Source organism: Fukomys damarensis, unplaced genomic scaffold (assembly GCF_012274545.1).
Source record: "Fukomys damarensis isolate Sample0158 unplaced genomic scaffold, DMR_v1.0_HiC HiC_scaffold_23, whole genome shotgun sequence".
Classification (NCBI taxonomy): Eukaryota; Metazoa; Chordata; class Mammalia; order Rodentia; family Bathyergidae; genus Fukomys; species Fukomys damarensis.
Window position 1 is genome coordinate 16,424,687 of NW_022900935.1, and position 14,547 is coordinate 16,439,233.

The 14,547-nt window shown below is 38.1% G+C and overlaps 1 protein-coding gene and 1 non-coding gene across 11 annotated transcripts in view; both read left to right on the top strand.

Moving 5' to 3' along the window:
• Nucleotides 1-14,547, top strand: part of Pum1 (pumilio RNA binding family member 1) — a 119,451-nt gene that overhangs the window by 68,951 nt on the left and 35,953 nt on the right. For 4 of the 10 annotated variants that reach the window (XM_010621615.3, XM_010621617.3, XM_010621616.3 and 1 more), the window contains 4 exons: nt 3,391-3,484; nt 5,221-5,337; nt 10,025-10,176; nt 13,325-13,463. In XM_010621615.3, the coding sequence (XP_010619917.1) occupies nt 3,391-3,484; nt 5,221-5,337; nt 10,025-10,176; nt 13,325-13,463 (502 nt within the window). The remainder of the gene's footprint in view (nt 1-3,390; nt 3,485-5,220; nt 5,338-10,024; nt 10,177-13,324; nt 13,464-14,547) is intronic. The other 6 variants (XM_010621620.3, XM_019207128.2, XM_010621622.3 and 3 more) reach the window with 2 other exon arrangements.
• LOC117287414 lies at nt 13,579-13,651 on the top strand. The gene has a single exon (XR_004518730.1). It is a non-coding gene; the product is annotated as a small nucleolar RNA SNORD103/SNORD85 (small nucleolar RNA).

Consider the following 14,547-nt stretch of genomic DNA (forward strand, 5'->3'; position numbering starts at 1 on the left):
TAATAGTAACACCTGTCTTTTGTAAGACTAGTAGTAGCTGCATTTCCCAAGATGCCACCTGAAAGTCAGTTCTGTGTTGGGTGTGTTTTGGCTGCCCAGATTCCCTTGTGGAACAGTAACACTGTGGGTGTCTTTTGTAAAGTCATGTAGTAAGTGATGGAGAATGGAGTCAAACCAGCTTGTCAGATTTCCAGTTTGTGCTTTAATATTTATTAGGAACCCTGATGTGCCTGAAGTGGTTGATACCTTTCCCCATACATTGAAACTTTTTAATAACTTATGAATTTTACCAAAATTAATTACATCCATATTGGCACATTGATTATTTTGTTTATCAGTTACAGAGTGTTGGCCTGCTTTTTGAAAATTACAAAATGTTAACAGAGCTGTGTCTTGCCAGCAGATGGCATTTCTGTGAGTTTTTCAGGATTCTTTGGAATCTGCTGTCACTTGCCAATTACCCAATTTTGTTTTGAATACTTTTTTTTCCGGTTAATATTATGCCATTTACATAAAGAGAATATGTCAAAATTGATGTATTCTATTCTATAATCAAATCTGCTGCCTATGGATACATAATTTACTTTTGTTAAATTATTCATAGTAGTGTGCTCTCAAGAAAATAATCCCTCCATATTTATCATAATCACTAATATGTTAATCAGCTCTCAGGCACAGGGTATATTAGAGCTTTTGTGTGACTATAATGCTCTTGGTTGAGTTTCTACTTCAAAATGTGGTAACATGATGGTGAGAATAATACATATTATATAGAATGATTAATTTTATGGTACTAAGGCATACTGTGTATTTCTGTGTATATCTACAGACACGGTATATATTACTTGTAATAGTGAAAAGTGAGAATAATCAGAATAAATAACCATTGGACTAATGCTTTTGGTGTATAAGTCAGGATGAACTCCACAGTCATACTGTTCTTGTGTGTTTGTTTTTAGGTTTGTTTTATTTTGTTTTTTGATTTTTTGAGACAGACTCTTTGATATGTTATTCAGGCTGGCCTAGAACTCTCTATGTAGCCTAGGCTGGCCTCGAACTCACAGCGATCCTCCTGCTTCAGCCTTCTGAGTGCTGGGATTACAGGTGTGCACCATCATACCTGGCAACAGTCATTTTCTGAACACACCATGAAGCTCTGTTTTTCCTGAGCTCCATGTCATAGTATTTACCTAGTGATATTCAATGAAATGAGTCATTTTGTTTACAACGAAGATAAAGCTGTGCAGAAAAAAAAGCTAGCAAGAGCAGTGTCTTGAGATGTTGAATGTTTTGAGTGCTTTTAGGCCAGGAAAATTCCAGAGCCCTACTGAAGAGATGATAAGATATTTAATAGAACTATAAGGAGTCTCTACAACCTTGGAAATAATATAAAAATAATTTTATACTATTTATTTGTTTTCTGCCTCTTGACTGCCATTCTTGAGTAGACTACCTCCTCTTGGTAAAAAAAAATCAAACTGTGAGACACTGTTTCTTAGGTGAAGCAAAAATGTGAAACCAGCTTGCGGAAATCACAGAATCACTGACTATAAATTTTGACTGTGTCCTTTCCTATAGTGAGCAAAGGTTTTAATATATTTGTCAGATTTGATTTCTCCATATCTCTTCATGACTGGATATTTAATGAATGACTATAAAGGAGTACTTTTCCCTTTTGCAACATCACATGCAATTTTACTTTTCTTTGACTTTGGGGGTAAACAACCCCAAGTATTTTTGATACCGGTATGTGATTCCTATTGACATTTGTACTATAAAAACAGACGCTTAATTTTATTCTGATATTTTAGACAGGGCAATGTGTACAAATGTGAGCTAACAGATGATGTTGGCCAGTACACTCAAAATACTCCAACTTTTGCTTTCTTTTTTCTTTTTGGTCTTGGGTTTTGAACTCGGGAGCTTGCACTTGTGAGGCACGCAGCAGAACCACTGAGCTAAATCTCCAGCCCCGCTTTCTTTTTATTTAAAATCAGTTTACTCATATATTTGAGGCATAGAAGTATCCAAGTCTCAGGTGGTAGTCAGATTACAGGATTTAATCTCTCCACTGCCAAGGATAATGTGGAAGTTCAATCATGACAATTATTAAACTGAGTTGGTGGAATAACATTATCTCTTAATTGCTGAGATAATCGCATCTTTTAATGAATATAACTTTAATTCAAAATGTGTGGTATATGTTGTGTATTATCCAGTGATATCAACTGAACTGTTGACAAATCCTCCAGAAAGAGCAGGTAGGCTGAATATACTATTCAGAGAAGTCCTTCAGTATTCCTGAAAGGAATACTTTCATTGTTGATAAAGTCTTCAGTGTGACTCCTTGGAAGAGGCCAGTCAGAGTGATCAAAATCAGGCTATCAATACTATTCATGCTACAGTGTAAGTTCCACAAAGGGAGGGGTATGTTCGGTTTTATTCATTGTTGTATCCCTAGTTCCTTGCACAGTGCCTAATAGTTACTGTTTGCTTCACAGATACTTGTATGAATGAGTGAATGCTTGACTATCAAGATAGAGTCATAGAGTATTTTTAGTATTAAAGTTTGTGGACTTCTTTACTTTGTAAACTAAGAACTGTGCTAGGAGTGAGTTCATATTCCAAGTTTTGTTCCCTATGTGTAAAGAATAGATGTCTTAAGAGACTCTTGGGACCCCCAAAAGTTGGGGAGTTGTCTAATTTACTCTTTAGGGCAAGCTGCTAGTTCAGGTAGATATCTGATGCCATTTTCCAAGGAGGAATAAGCCCAGAGGATAATCTAAACCCTTTTCATGTTCTTCTCTAAAATAACTATGTCTGAGGGTTACTTCAAATTTGCTGGGTCTCAAAAGACCTCAAGGGTGATGATAGTATTAGGAATAACGTGGTAACTCATTTTGTAGCTCTTTTGTGGGGGTGATGATTCTAGGAAATGAACCTATGGTCTTCACACTGATCTATATTGGGCTGCCCTTTTTATTATTTGAGATGGTTCTGCAAACTTTAGGCAAGACAAATGAGATTGTCCTGCCTCAGCCTCCGGAGTGCTGAGATCACAGGGGTACACCATGGCTAGTGGGCCAACTTTTAAGTGTACCTTGAATCAGGCATTCTGCTGATAACCATTGAAAATTTTGCAAATGTATATATTTTTGTGGCTCAGGGTACGTCTAATCTTTGAAGAGGTCATTTCCTGGAACAGCACACCAAACCAAGAAGGAAAGATAGGGAAAACAAGAACTGTGGAGCATAGTAATACCATGGAAATGGAATAGAGTGTTTTTGTTAGTCTCATGCCTCATTAGGGATTCATTGACGTTTATAGAGAGATATTTTACATTTTTCATAGGACAGTTTCTCTAACCGCGTGTCTTTCTCTCACCTCAGCTGTTCCAAAGACCTAACGCACTTGCTGTCCAGCAGTTGACAGCTGCTCAGCAGCAGCAGTATGCACTAGCAGCTGCTCATCAGCCTCACATTGGTAAGTACTTAAGCTGATAACTCTCTCATTAAAGGCGTGACCACCTTTTTAGGATAAATGGATGCTGTGAAACCCAGTAGTTTAGACTGATTATAAGAGTCCAGACAGATCTCTCAGATAGAGTAAATGGATTTCTTTAGTACCTAGCTCTTGTCCTATCTCACCTATTTAAGAATTTAAACTATTCATTATAGAGATGTCTAGTGATTAGCATTAGCTCTTTTGGTAAGGATTGGACACTGCTGATTAAATAAGTGGGTGTTTTGGGCCTGATTGTTTCAACTTCTCACCTTGTCAAGTAGCAAGTAGTACCAATGAATCTATCTTCAAAGCATTGACATTTAAAAAAGTATTAATAGAGGTAATTGCTAGTTGTTAAATAAATACCTTTTTCCAGTAGCATTTATGGCCTCAGTGAGTGAAGAGGAATTTCTTTGGTCACATATAAAGTATATAATACAGATAATGTATAGTAGTAAACCAACCCCACACTGTATCCCCCATACAAGATTTAACCATATAGTGGAGTCTGGCTTTGAGCTCAATGTGTAGCCCAGCCTGGTCTTAAACTCATAATTCTGCCTCAGCCTCTTTTTGTAAAAAAAATATTTTTTATTACTTACAACATTTAAAATAAAAACGAAAGTTTCTATGGTCCCCAGGCCACAGGTTGAACATGCCTGGGTAGGCCTTTCTCCCTAATTGATCTTTTTTTCTGGTACTAGGGATTGAACACAGGACTTTGCTTTTGCCAGACAGGTGTGGCAGCACTGAGCTAAGTCCCCGGCCCCTAATTGACCTTTTTAGGGTCTCTTCAAAATGAAATGCCAGCTGGGTGTGGTGACACACCTGTAATCCTAGCACTTGAGAGGCTGAGTCAGAAGGATCAGTGGGAGTTTGAGGCCAGGCTGGGCTACATAGCTAGTTCAAGGCTAGCCTGAACTACATAGTGAGAACCCCATTTCCAAAAAACAAACAGCAACAGAAATGAAATGTCATAAGTACAAACGTTTAGAGGCACAAATTTTCTTTTTATGTGCCAAATTGTACAATGGTTAACTGGAAAGGAGACCACTGGTCTTAGATGTGATATGCTGTGGAAGAAAGAACTTCGATCAAGTTAAAGCCTGACTTTATAAAGACCTTTGCCTGGGCCTGATAATATGTAATTGTAGGTGGCAGCCTTTATATAAACATTTGGAAAATTCTTTCAGTTGCAAATAAATCTCTCCCTCTGTTCCATTTTACAAGTCTTTATTCTGTTTTAATTAAAATTAATTTAAGGACTGAGAAATAACTCAGAGGGAGGAGTGTTTTCCTTGCTTGCATAAAGTTGGGTTTGATCCAGCACTGGCCCCCCCCATTAATTACAATTTTCAACAAACAAGGTTAATGTAAAACTGTATAAACTTGTAATTTAAGTATTTCTTTAAAAAAAGGGATTTTTTGGGGCGGGGAGTGGATGAGACAGGGTCTGGCTATGTAGTTCAGCCTGGCCTTAATCTATGCAACCCCTGGCCTCATGAGTGCTGGGATTATTAGGCATGTGCCACCACACCCAGCTTTAGCAAAAGTTAATGAAGACTTGCTAAATCTTATCACATCTGCGCACCCCCCAACTCTCAACCTATTCCCTGTTTTGTTTTTTCTTTTCCTACCTACAGACTGGAATGCTAGCCAAATATATAGATATTTGGTAATGCTGCAGTTGTGGTCAAGTTTGTTTTTACTGACAGGTGTGTTTTCAGCAGGTTTAGCTCCCGCTGCGTTTGTCCCCAATCCATACATCATCAGTGCTGCTCCCCCAGGGACGGACCCCTACACAGCTGGATTGGCTGCAGCAGCGACACTAGGTGAGATATTCTGCTGCATGAGGGATTTTCTCACCTGCTGGAAAGTCATGTGAGATAGGTGTATGTTCTTTATATTCCCCCAAATCCATGTCTCTAATGGAAATATCTGCTGATTTTCAGTGCTACCCATGTGCCAGCTGAATATCTATACTGAGCTTTAACGTGGGCCCCTCTGACTTGAATATATCCAAAAACAAATTGATTAACTACCACTTGCATAGATATTTTGGATCCATAGAGCCATCTGTTGATTATTTGTATTTCAGGAATTTCTCTTGTTAGCCAGGTCTCTTTGTATTACTATCTACCATTCTTCAAGTCCTGATACTGGTTTTTCTTACAGATTCCTAATTTCCTTGCCTTTTCCCCTTCCTACCCTCCATATTGTTCAAAAGAACTGGTTTTTTCTGAAAGAAACATCGTGGGCTAGGGATTTAGCTCAGTGGTGCTGCTGCTTGCCTTTTAAGCACAAGGACCTGAGTTCAATCCTGGTACCAAAACAAAAAACAAAAATCGTGCCCCTTTACCCTTCTGCTTAAACCTTATATTGATTTTTGTGTTTCCCACCCTAATATGATGTGCTAATCATAATCCAACATAATGGATCATTATAACCTGCTTGGGATTAGTATTTTTTTTTTTATGGTAATGGGAATCGAACTCAGGACCTTGCGCTTACAAAGCAGGCAGTGGAACCACTGAGCTAAATCCCGGGCCTGGGATTAGTATTTTTAAGGAGCTATCATGTAATGCTGAGGGTTAGCTAGGGTTGGGATCCACTATGTATAGGACTTTCTCCCCGATTTGTACATGGAGATCTGAACCTGTGAGTTACTCTCTATCTGCCTGATGGGCTACCATTTGCTAACACTGTACACAGTAGCAATACTGATCTGATTTCCTTTTGTTGCCAGTGCTATGCTGGGCTATGTTTAGCCCTTTGTCTTTGGACACTGTGGTCTCCATGATCTTATGTAGTAAATTCTTTTCCCCCTTTTTTTTCCTTGGAAGCTCCTTGGCTGGCAAAATTACCTTTCCTTGGTAACCTCTCCCTGTTCTTTATCATTGTCTACTACATTGTTTTTATTTGCTTTTGGTATAGTCATAAGTCAGAGGTAAGCACCTTTCCTGTTTGATTCTGAACATCACATTTGCTGTGATCCCAGTGGGGCTGTAAATGGTGGATTGGGTTCAGCATTAGGACAAAGAAAATACCTTCCAAACTAAATATTCTTGGGACTGGGGATATAGCTAGCTTAGTGGTGCTGTGCCTGTCTGGCAAGCACAAGATCCTTAGTTTGATCTTGGTACTGGGGGAAATAATTCTTTTAGGCACATCCCTTTGAGTTACGTTTATCATGACTAAATATTACTGCAGTATGAAATTTTATTTGGCACGTAACAGCTACCAATTATGAAGTCGTGAACTCTATGTAGCATACTATTTCTTAGTTCTTTTTCTTTTTTTTTCTTTTTTTTTAAATTTTTTTTGGTGGTGCTGAAGATTGAACCCAGGACCCTTGCACTGAGATACAGCCCCAGCTTCGCTTTAAATTTTGAGGCAGGGTCCCACTAAATTGCCCAGGCTGGGCTTGAACTTTCTTTTTCTTTTTTGGTACCAGGGATCAAACTTGGGACTTTGCACTTGTGGGGCAGATGGTAGCATCACTGAGCTAAAGCCCTGGCCCTGGGCTTGAACTTTCAATCCTCTTGCCTCAGCCTCTCCCAAGTATTGGGATTATAGGCTTGTACCACCATGCCCAGCTATTTCCTAGTTTTTCATTAGGGTTTTCCTGGTTATAATGCTCCACTTTTGGCAAAAGTAGAAGACTTTTTTAGTAGAATGATCTTTTGTGACCCATTAACATCTACTGAACACTTGACTGACTGCCAGGAATTGTCAGATATATGGTTGTATTTCAGATAAGGAGTGTATGGAGCGCGAGATTATACAATTTAAATATTGTAGAGTTGGGTTTATAAAGGCTGGGGGGATATAGCTCAGTGGCACTGTGCCTGCCCCATAAGTGCAAAGTCCTGAGTTTGATCCCCAGTACTGGGGGAAAAAAAGAATTGGGATTATAAACAGATTTAACTAAAGCCTATGCATGAACTTCACCATCTTTTTATTTATTTATTTTTTTCTTTTTTGAACTTCATCATTTTACATGGAATGGCTATGCTATCTTGAGTGGTCCTCTCTTAATTTTCTTTGTTCTATTTCTTTTCTGTTTTTCCTTTTCCTTTTTGTGCTGTCCTGTCCTTTCCTTTTCCTTTCTTTTGCCAATTTAATATATGTTACTTGAAGCAAAGAACTAGTTGTATGAATGACATACTTAGAGTCAATAAGATGGTAGTTAGTGATGGTCTTAATGTATTCATGGACTGAACCAGACAGAATATGACTTTCACACATGATAGGACATGTTAACTGTCCAACCTGTGATTAACTAAAGCCCATTAATTAATTACCCTGGGATATCATCCTAAATTCAATATTAAGTCACATGGACAGAATGCAGTAGTAGAAATGCCAGTTGAAAAAAATTTATAAAGAATAATGGAAGGGCCGGGGATTTAGCTCAGTGGTTCCGGTGTCTGCCTCGCAAGCAGAAGGACCTGAGTTCGATCATCGGTACCAAAAAAACAAAAAACAAGAATAATGGAAATGTTTATGTTACTAGCAGACCCTGCTCAGTAGAGATTCTCTTTGTTGTGTTGGCTTTTGGGGCTTTCACTGTAAGTTGCAGTCCATCCTTTTAGGGTAGATGTGGCCATACTCCTGGTACCTGTTATAGCTCTTTTAAGTGAGGATACTAAGGCACAGGTAGAATCTTTGCCTTTTTTTCTCATTGTTTACTTCAACTGACTACGGTGTGAGTTCTAGTCAGATGAGTTTGGGGACCTACCATTGTCTTTCTTTAAGATGTGGTGTCTCCGGAGGTGTGGAGTTTAGACTATTAAGGTTTTGCCAAGTAAAAATGTTTAATCTGTTTGCTTATTGTAATAGTTTATGTCATGGTACAACTTTTCTAAAGAGCACCTTCATTCTGCACCCAGTAGTGTTAACAGTTGTAGGCACGTCTTGTAAACAGAATTTCTTGGTCTTTGATAGGCCTACAGGTACAGAAAACATCAATTTAGAAATGTCAGAGTAATAAAATCTAACCTATTTATGCTTTGGAAGCTTAAATGGGGCAAGAAAACATATATTCTAGTTTATTTGACTTAATGTATGATGTAGTTTTTTTCAGAGTTAGCCACTGTGTCACAAGATAGCCCTAATGCTTGAAACAGCTCTTTGGAACTCCAGTGTAAGGCTTGGCTGTTATTTATGAATCAAGTTGAAAATATTTAACTGCTTTAATTATGAAAGTTCCTATTGGAGATGTATTTCAGCAGATTTATTTCAGTATTATTTTTGAGTCTTTTGGTTAGCAGTGTGCATCCTTGGTGTTTCTTGTCACCAGCTTCACCAGAGAATTCTAAGGATTAGACTTCTGTTACACTGAAGTGTTATCTGCACAACTTTGTTATGTCTGTAACTATAGTTTATTCCAGAGAAGAAGAGGTCATTTGGATTATAGTGGGGTGTTTAATCTTTTTAAGGATATTCAGCTGGTGAACAAGTCAAGGCATTTGTTTTGTTTTTGTATTTGTGTTCAACTTTTAGTTAAATTTAAAATTCTTTTTTTGTCTCACTATGTAGTTGAGACTGACCTGGAACTATGTAGCCCAGGCTGGTTTGGAACTCACAGTGATCCTCCTGCCTCAGCCTCCTGAGTGCTGGGATTACAGGCATGTACCACCACGCCCGACTTAAATTTAAAATTCTTATATCAAAGTCTGTGTCATTGTTTTGAGTCCTTTTATGACTTTTAAAAACAGATTTTTTTTTTTTTGAGACAGGGTCTCACTATGTAGTTGAGTCTGACCTGGAACTCACTCTATGTAGCCCAGGCTGGTCTCGAACTCCCAGCGATCCTCCTGCCTCAGCCTCCCGAGTGCAGGGATTACAGGCGTGTGCCACCACACCCAGCTAAAAACAGAAATGTTAAACTAAGCCTTTTTGGAGTTAGGTGAAGAAGATTCATTCAGTCAGTGTCTGGGTTTTGTTGTCAGCAGTGGTAAGAGTTTTATGTTTTTTTTTTCCTGTGTGAGTTTCATGTTTTTGAAGTTAATGACACACCAGGGTTCTAGAACCTATCAGTCCCCTCAGCTACCACTCACATCCATTGAAATCAGAATGTAGTGAAATTTTGTTCTTTTCCAGTACTTTAAGCACACAGATCCTCCATTTATTTCCCTTCTAACAACAAACTACATCTATAGCTATCCTACATTATTCTTGTGGAAAAATCTTGACTTCTTTCAGTTCCTCTCTCTGTTGGTAAATACAATAACTTATTTTAACAATTATTCTTTTTTCAATGTCTTTAATAATTTGTTCCTCAGTGTCTCTTCCTCTAGGCCTGTAATGTAATACTGAACTGGTAAGACTTTGGTGTAAGGAGCTTGTATAATACGTTCTACTTTTAAAAAAGAGAATTAATGACTAGCATAAATCAATGTACTCTTTAAGTTAATATTTCATAATAGACTTGTTAAGTTAGGTGTAGTCTTTGGGATCCCCTGGGTTGAGTCTTGCTAGTCTAAATTTCCCTTGTCTTTTTCTTGCTGATTTTAGGCCCAGCTGTGGTCCCTCACCAGTATTATGGAGTTACTCCCTGGGGTGTCTATCCTGCAAGTCTCTTCCAGCAGCAAGCAGCTGCTGCTGCAGCAGCAACTAATTCTGCTAATCAGCAGACCACCCCACAGACTCAGCAAGGACAACAGCAGGTATCTAAGTGACTTTTAGTTACTGTATTTAATTCATAGGTGACATTGGTTTTAATAGACAAACATGAATATATGAGTTCTTAATTGTGTATGTGTATTTGAGTTCAGGGTCAGATTGGATTGTTGTTGCAGAAAGCCTTTTAAGTCATTGAAACTAGGTGAGATAATGATATTAATTCATTTTTTCAATGAGAACATTATCTAGAGGGTTTTCTGTTTAGTGTTACAAAGGTAGTGCACTCTTTTTTTTTTTTGTTTTGAGATTATTTACAACTCTCGTTGCATTGGATATAAGTCTTAAACCTGTCAAATCACTGTTAACTTATAGGAGCTTTTTAATTGGGTTGGGAAAGAGTAGTTAAATGCTAAATTGTATGTCCTGTTCTTTTTTTGTTGGTACTGGGGATCAAACTCAGGACCTTGAGCTTGCAAGGCCGGCATGATGCCACTGAGCTAAATCCCCAGCTTGTCTTTTTCTTTTAATAGATTATGTCCTTTTCCTAATTACTAGACTAGTATTTATTGTTACAAGTTGTGGTGAACTGGGAAGGGCGGAAATTACCCTAAGTTTTATATTAAAAAACCCAATATTAGTATGTTTGGTATATGCTATCCTATCTTTATCATTTAATTTCTTTTATAAAATTTTTTAAGAGACAAGGTTTTACTGTGTAGTTTAGGTTAACCTTGAACTCACTATGTAGCCAAAGTTGACATCGAACCTGCAGCAATCCTCTTGCCTCAGCCTCCCGAGTGCCAGGATTACAAGTGAAAGTCATCATATCTGGCTAATTTCCTGCAAAATTTGAATGACTCTGTCTAGTTGGTTTCGCTTACTGTTTTCATATTGTCTCATATTAGTGTTCTTTTTAATATTCATTTAAATACATTAGAGGGCATCCCATACTTTGATCTGTTACATTTGATATTTAATTTAGCAGTATTTTGGTGTTACAAATTTTTGTTTTGGAGACAGAATCTCGCTATATAGCCCAGACTTGCCACGAACTCAGAGCAATCCTCTTGCCTCAGCCTCCCAAGTAGTGAGATTACAGGCGTGCGCCATTGTGTCCAGCTTTGGTGTTATAAATAATATTCATTAACATCCTTTTCATAAGTCCGTAATTGTTTCCTTGGAATAAGTTCACAGTAGTGAAAGTTTTCTATACAGCCTGGTTGCATCGTCTATCCACGTAGTTTAAGATAGGTACTCTTCCCTTGAAAAGCTGTCTAGAGTCTTTATTTAGTTCAGAAACAAAAATTTCTTTTGCAATGCTGGAGATTGAATAGAGCCTTATAAAAATAAGTTTCATAGTATTTTGATATTACTGACTAGCTACTCTTTATGGATTATCTATTGGATGTCAAGCATTGTTTTTGTAGCTGTTTTTAGTATTCCCAGCAAATCTACAAGATCAGCTGTTAAACTTTTAAGTATTTACAGATTAGAAAAGAGACACTGAGTAAATTGTCCATGTATCTTTCTGCTGAAGTTGCCAATGTTGTTCTTATGTTCACTTTAATGAATAGTTGATTATTAGTATTGTCTTCACTTTTACTTTTTTCCAAATGGTTCCAACAATTTCTGCCCAAGTTCTTGTCTACATATCTAACTTTAGTAAATAGTAAGGTGATAATGAAAATTATCTGATAAGAACTTTGTGTTTGGAAACATTGCAGAACATGTTAAAACTGGTAAGTTTAGCATTAATCTGTGGATTTGAATTGTTTACTTGCTGGAGTGTATAGATCTTATGAAATGAGTCTTCAGGTCCTTCGGAGTAGAATGGTATCTAGCATTTTGAACCTATGTCTCATTAATAAAGCAGAATCAGTGGCAGAACTGATGTTCTGCACTGAACTTGACTAGTCCTCATCTCCATTTAGATGAAGGTATTTGTGAGATATATGAAAAGAGAACTGGAAACATCTGAGTAAAAGCTGGTGAGCTTTTGGTTTTGCCTGAATAGGAATAATGGCAAAGGGTAGAGAAAATGGTTTCATTCCACGTAAAAGAATATAGATTCATGTGCTTGTGTTTTAGACACATTTTAACTGAAATATATAGGTAAACTACCCTCGTTCATCCTATCTAAACTACTCTTCCCCTCATCTTTCTACCCTCCATCACCCTTTTTTTTTTTTTGTACTGGGGTTGAACTTGGGACCTTGTGCTTGTGAGGCAGATGGTGGCGCCACTGAGCGAAATCCCTGGCTCCCATCACCTTTTTTTGTTTGTTTGTTTGTTTGTTTTGTTTTTTGAGACAGGGTCTCACTATGTAGCCCAGGCTGGTCTTGAACTCACAGCAATCCTCCTGCCTCAGCCTCTCAAGTGCTGGGACTATAGGCGTGCGCCACCACATCTAGCTGGTTTTTTTTTGTTTTGTTTTTCCAGCTGTTCTTTTGGTTTTTTGAGACGGGGTCTCACTATGTAGTTGAGACTGACCAGGAACTCACTGTGTAGCCCAGGCTGGTCTTGAACTCACAGTGATCCTCCTGCCTCAGTCTCCAGAGTGCTGGGATTACAGGTATGCACCTCTACACCTGGCTCATCACCCATTTTTAAAAATCAGAACATTGACATTATATAGCTACTGTTTATTCTCTCTCTTATTCACTGGAATAAAATATCTGCATGGAAGTAGTTTGCCTTTCCTTTTTATTGCTCTGCCTCTACTATTACCACTGGGTAGGAATCAATTTGATTATTGAAGGAATCAACTCTTTTGTATACTTTTCATTACTTAGATACATTAAAGATTGTTAGAATTAAATTTCACTTATGGTAATATTAATTCGATTGTTATCCTAACAGCCGTACCACATGAAAGCATTATAGAGAAAATGTTGAAAAAGTAAACTTTTAATACTTGGTGGATTTTAGATCTTAGATACCTTTTTTTTTTTTTTTTTTTTTTTTTTTTATTTTTTTTTTTTTTTTGAGAGGGTGGGTTTGACACAGTCTAGCTGTGTAGTTCAGGCTAGCCTTGAAGTCACTGTGTAGCCTAGTCTGGCCTTGCATTTGCAGCAATCCTTCAGCCTCTGCCTCCTGAATTCTGGGATTACAGGCGTGTGCACCACCACACCCTGCTTAGATACTTCTCAAGAGAATAAAGTAGTTGCACTTATTTCTGTCTCACATTCCCAGGTTCTCCGTGGAGGAGCCGGTCAGCGTCCTTTGACCCCAAATCAGAACCAGCAGGGACAGCAAACAGATCCACTAGTGGCAGCTGCAGCAGTGAATTCCGCTCTTGCTTTCGGACAAGGTCTGGCTGCAGGCATGCCAGGTAAGGCTGTGTACTAATGCTTTGGGAGGGAGATAGAGTCAGCTTGTTTGGGGCAATGCTGCGGTGAATTGGCAGTGAGTGCTTTTAGCCTGCCTATGCTCATTGTGATTTGGGGACTGGCAAGAAAGATACATACTTGCCCTCACTTAGATCATAGTTCACTGATGAGAGCATTGTTCTGAGCCAGTCTTACATCTTTCACATTGGAGGTGTGTATGTCCACACAGCTTAGAATATGTGGTTTTCTTTGGTGGTGACATCAGTTCTCCCTCAGATTAAGAATAGGTATAATAGCCAGCCTGTTTTGGCATCACTCCAAAGGCTTTAGTCTTTATGCCTATATATTTGAACCATATAGTCAGGAAGAAATTCCTGGTATTCTTTGAAGGGGCACCCCTTGTATATCTAAGATTTCTCCCAAACAGTAGAGGGGCTTTAGCGGTCTACCTCTGAGTTATAAATGAATATGTATCATGAATGTAATTTTGGTTTGGCTCACTGTCCTGTACTTTGTGTGGGATTAGATTTAGAAGATCTTTACTAACTGTAGAGTATATCCACATTAACTGATTTATTCCTGACTTTAGTAATACTGTTAACTTAGTAATACTGTTAATTTGTTTTGCTATTAATGGAGTGTTTTGGCTTTTTTTTGTTTTTGTTTTGTTTGGTATGGGGATTGAATGTTGGACCTTGCATTATGGCACCACTGAGCTAAAATCCCTGGCCCTCAAGCATTTTTTACCAAGAAGTCATTTCTATTTATTCATATGGCTCAAAATAGGATTTAGAGATTGCAGTTTGCATACTACTGAAGCCTGTCTAGTTTATTTTCCTGCTAATTTTCAGGACATTTGTGTTTGGATTATTATGTGTTATGAAAATATTATGATTATTGCAACCATTGTGGCTTCTGCTGTTTGTGTAGCCAGGAAAACAACATATTGTCTGTATTAGATTGCTGATGATAGCCCTGGCAATAGGGAAGGGCACAGGTATTCTCTATTGCACCACAATAATTGCTTTCCTAACAAGTGGCAGAGGACACATAACACTTCTTTACTGCACACTTCATATGTACCAG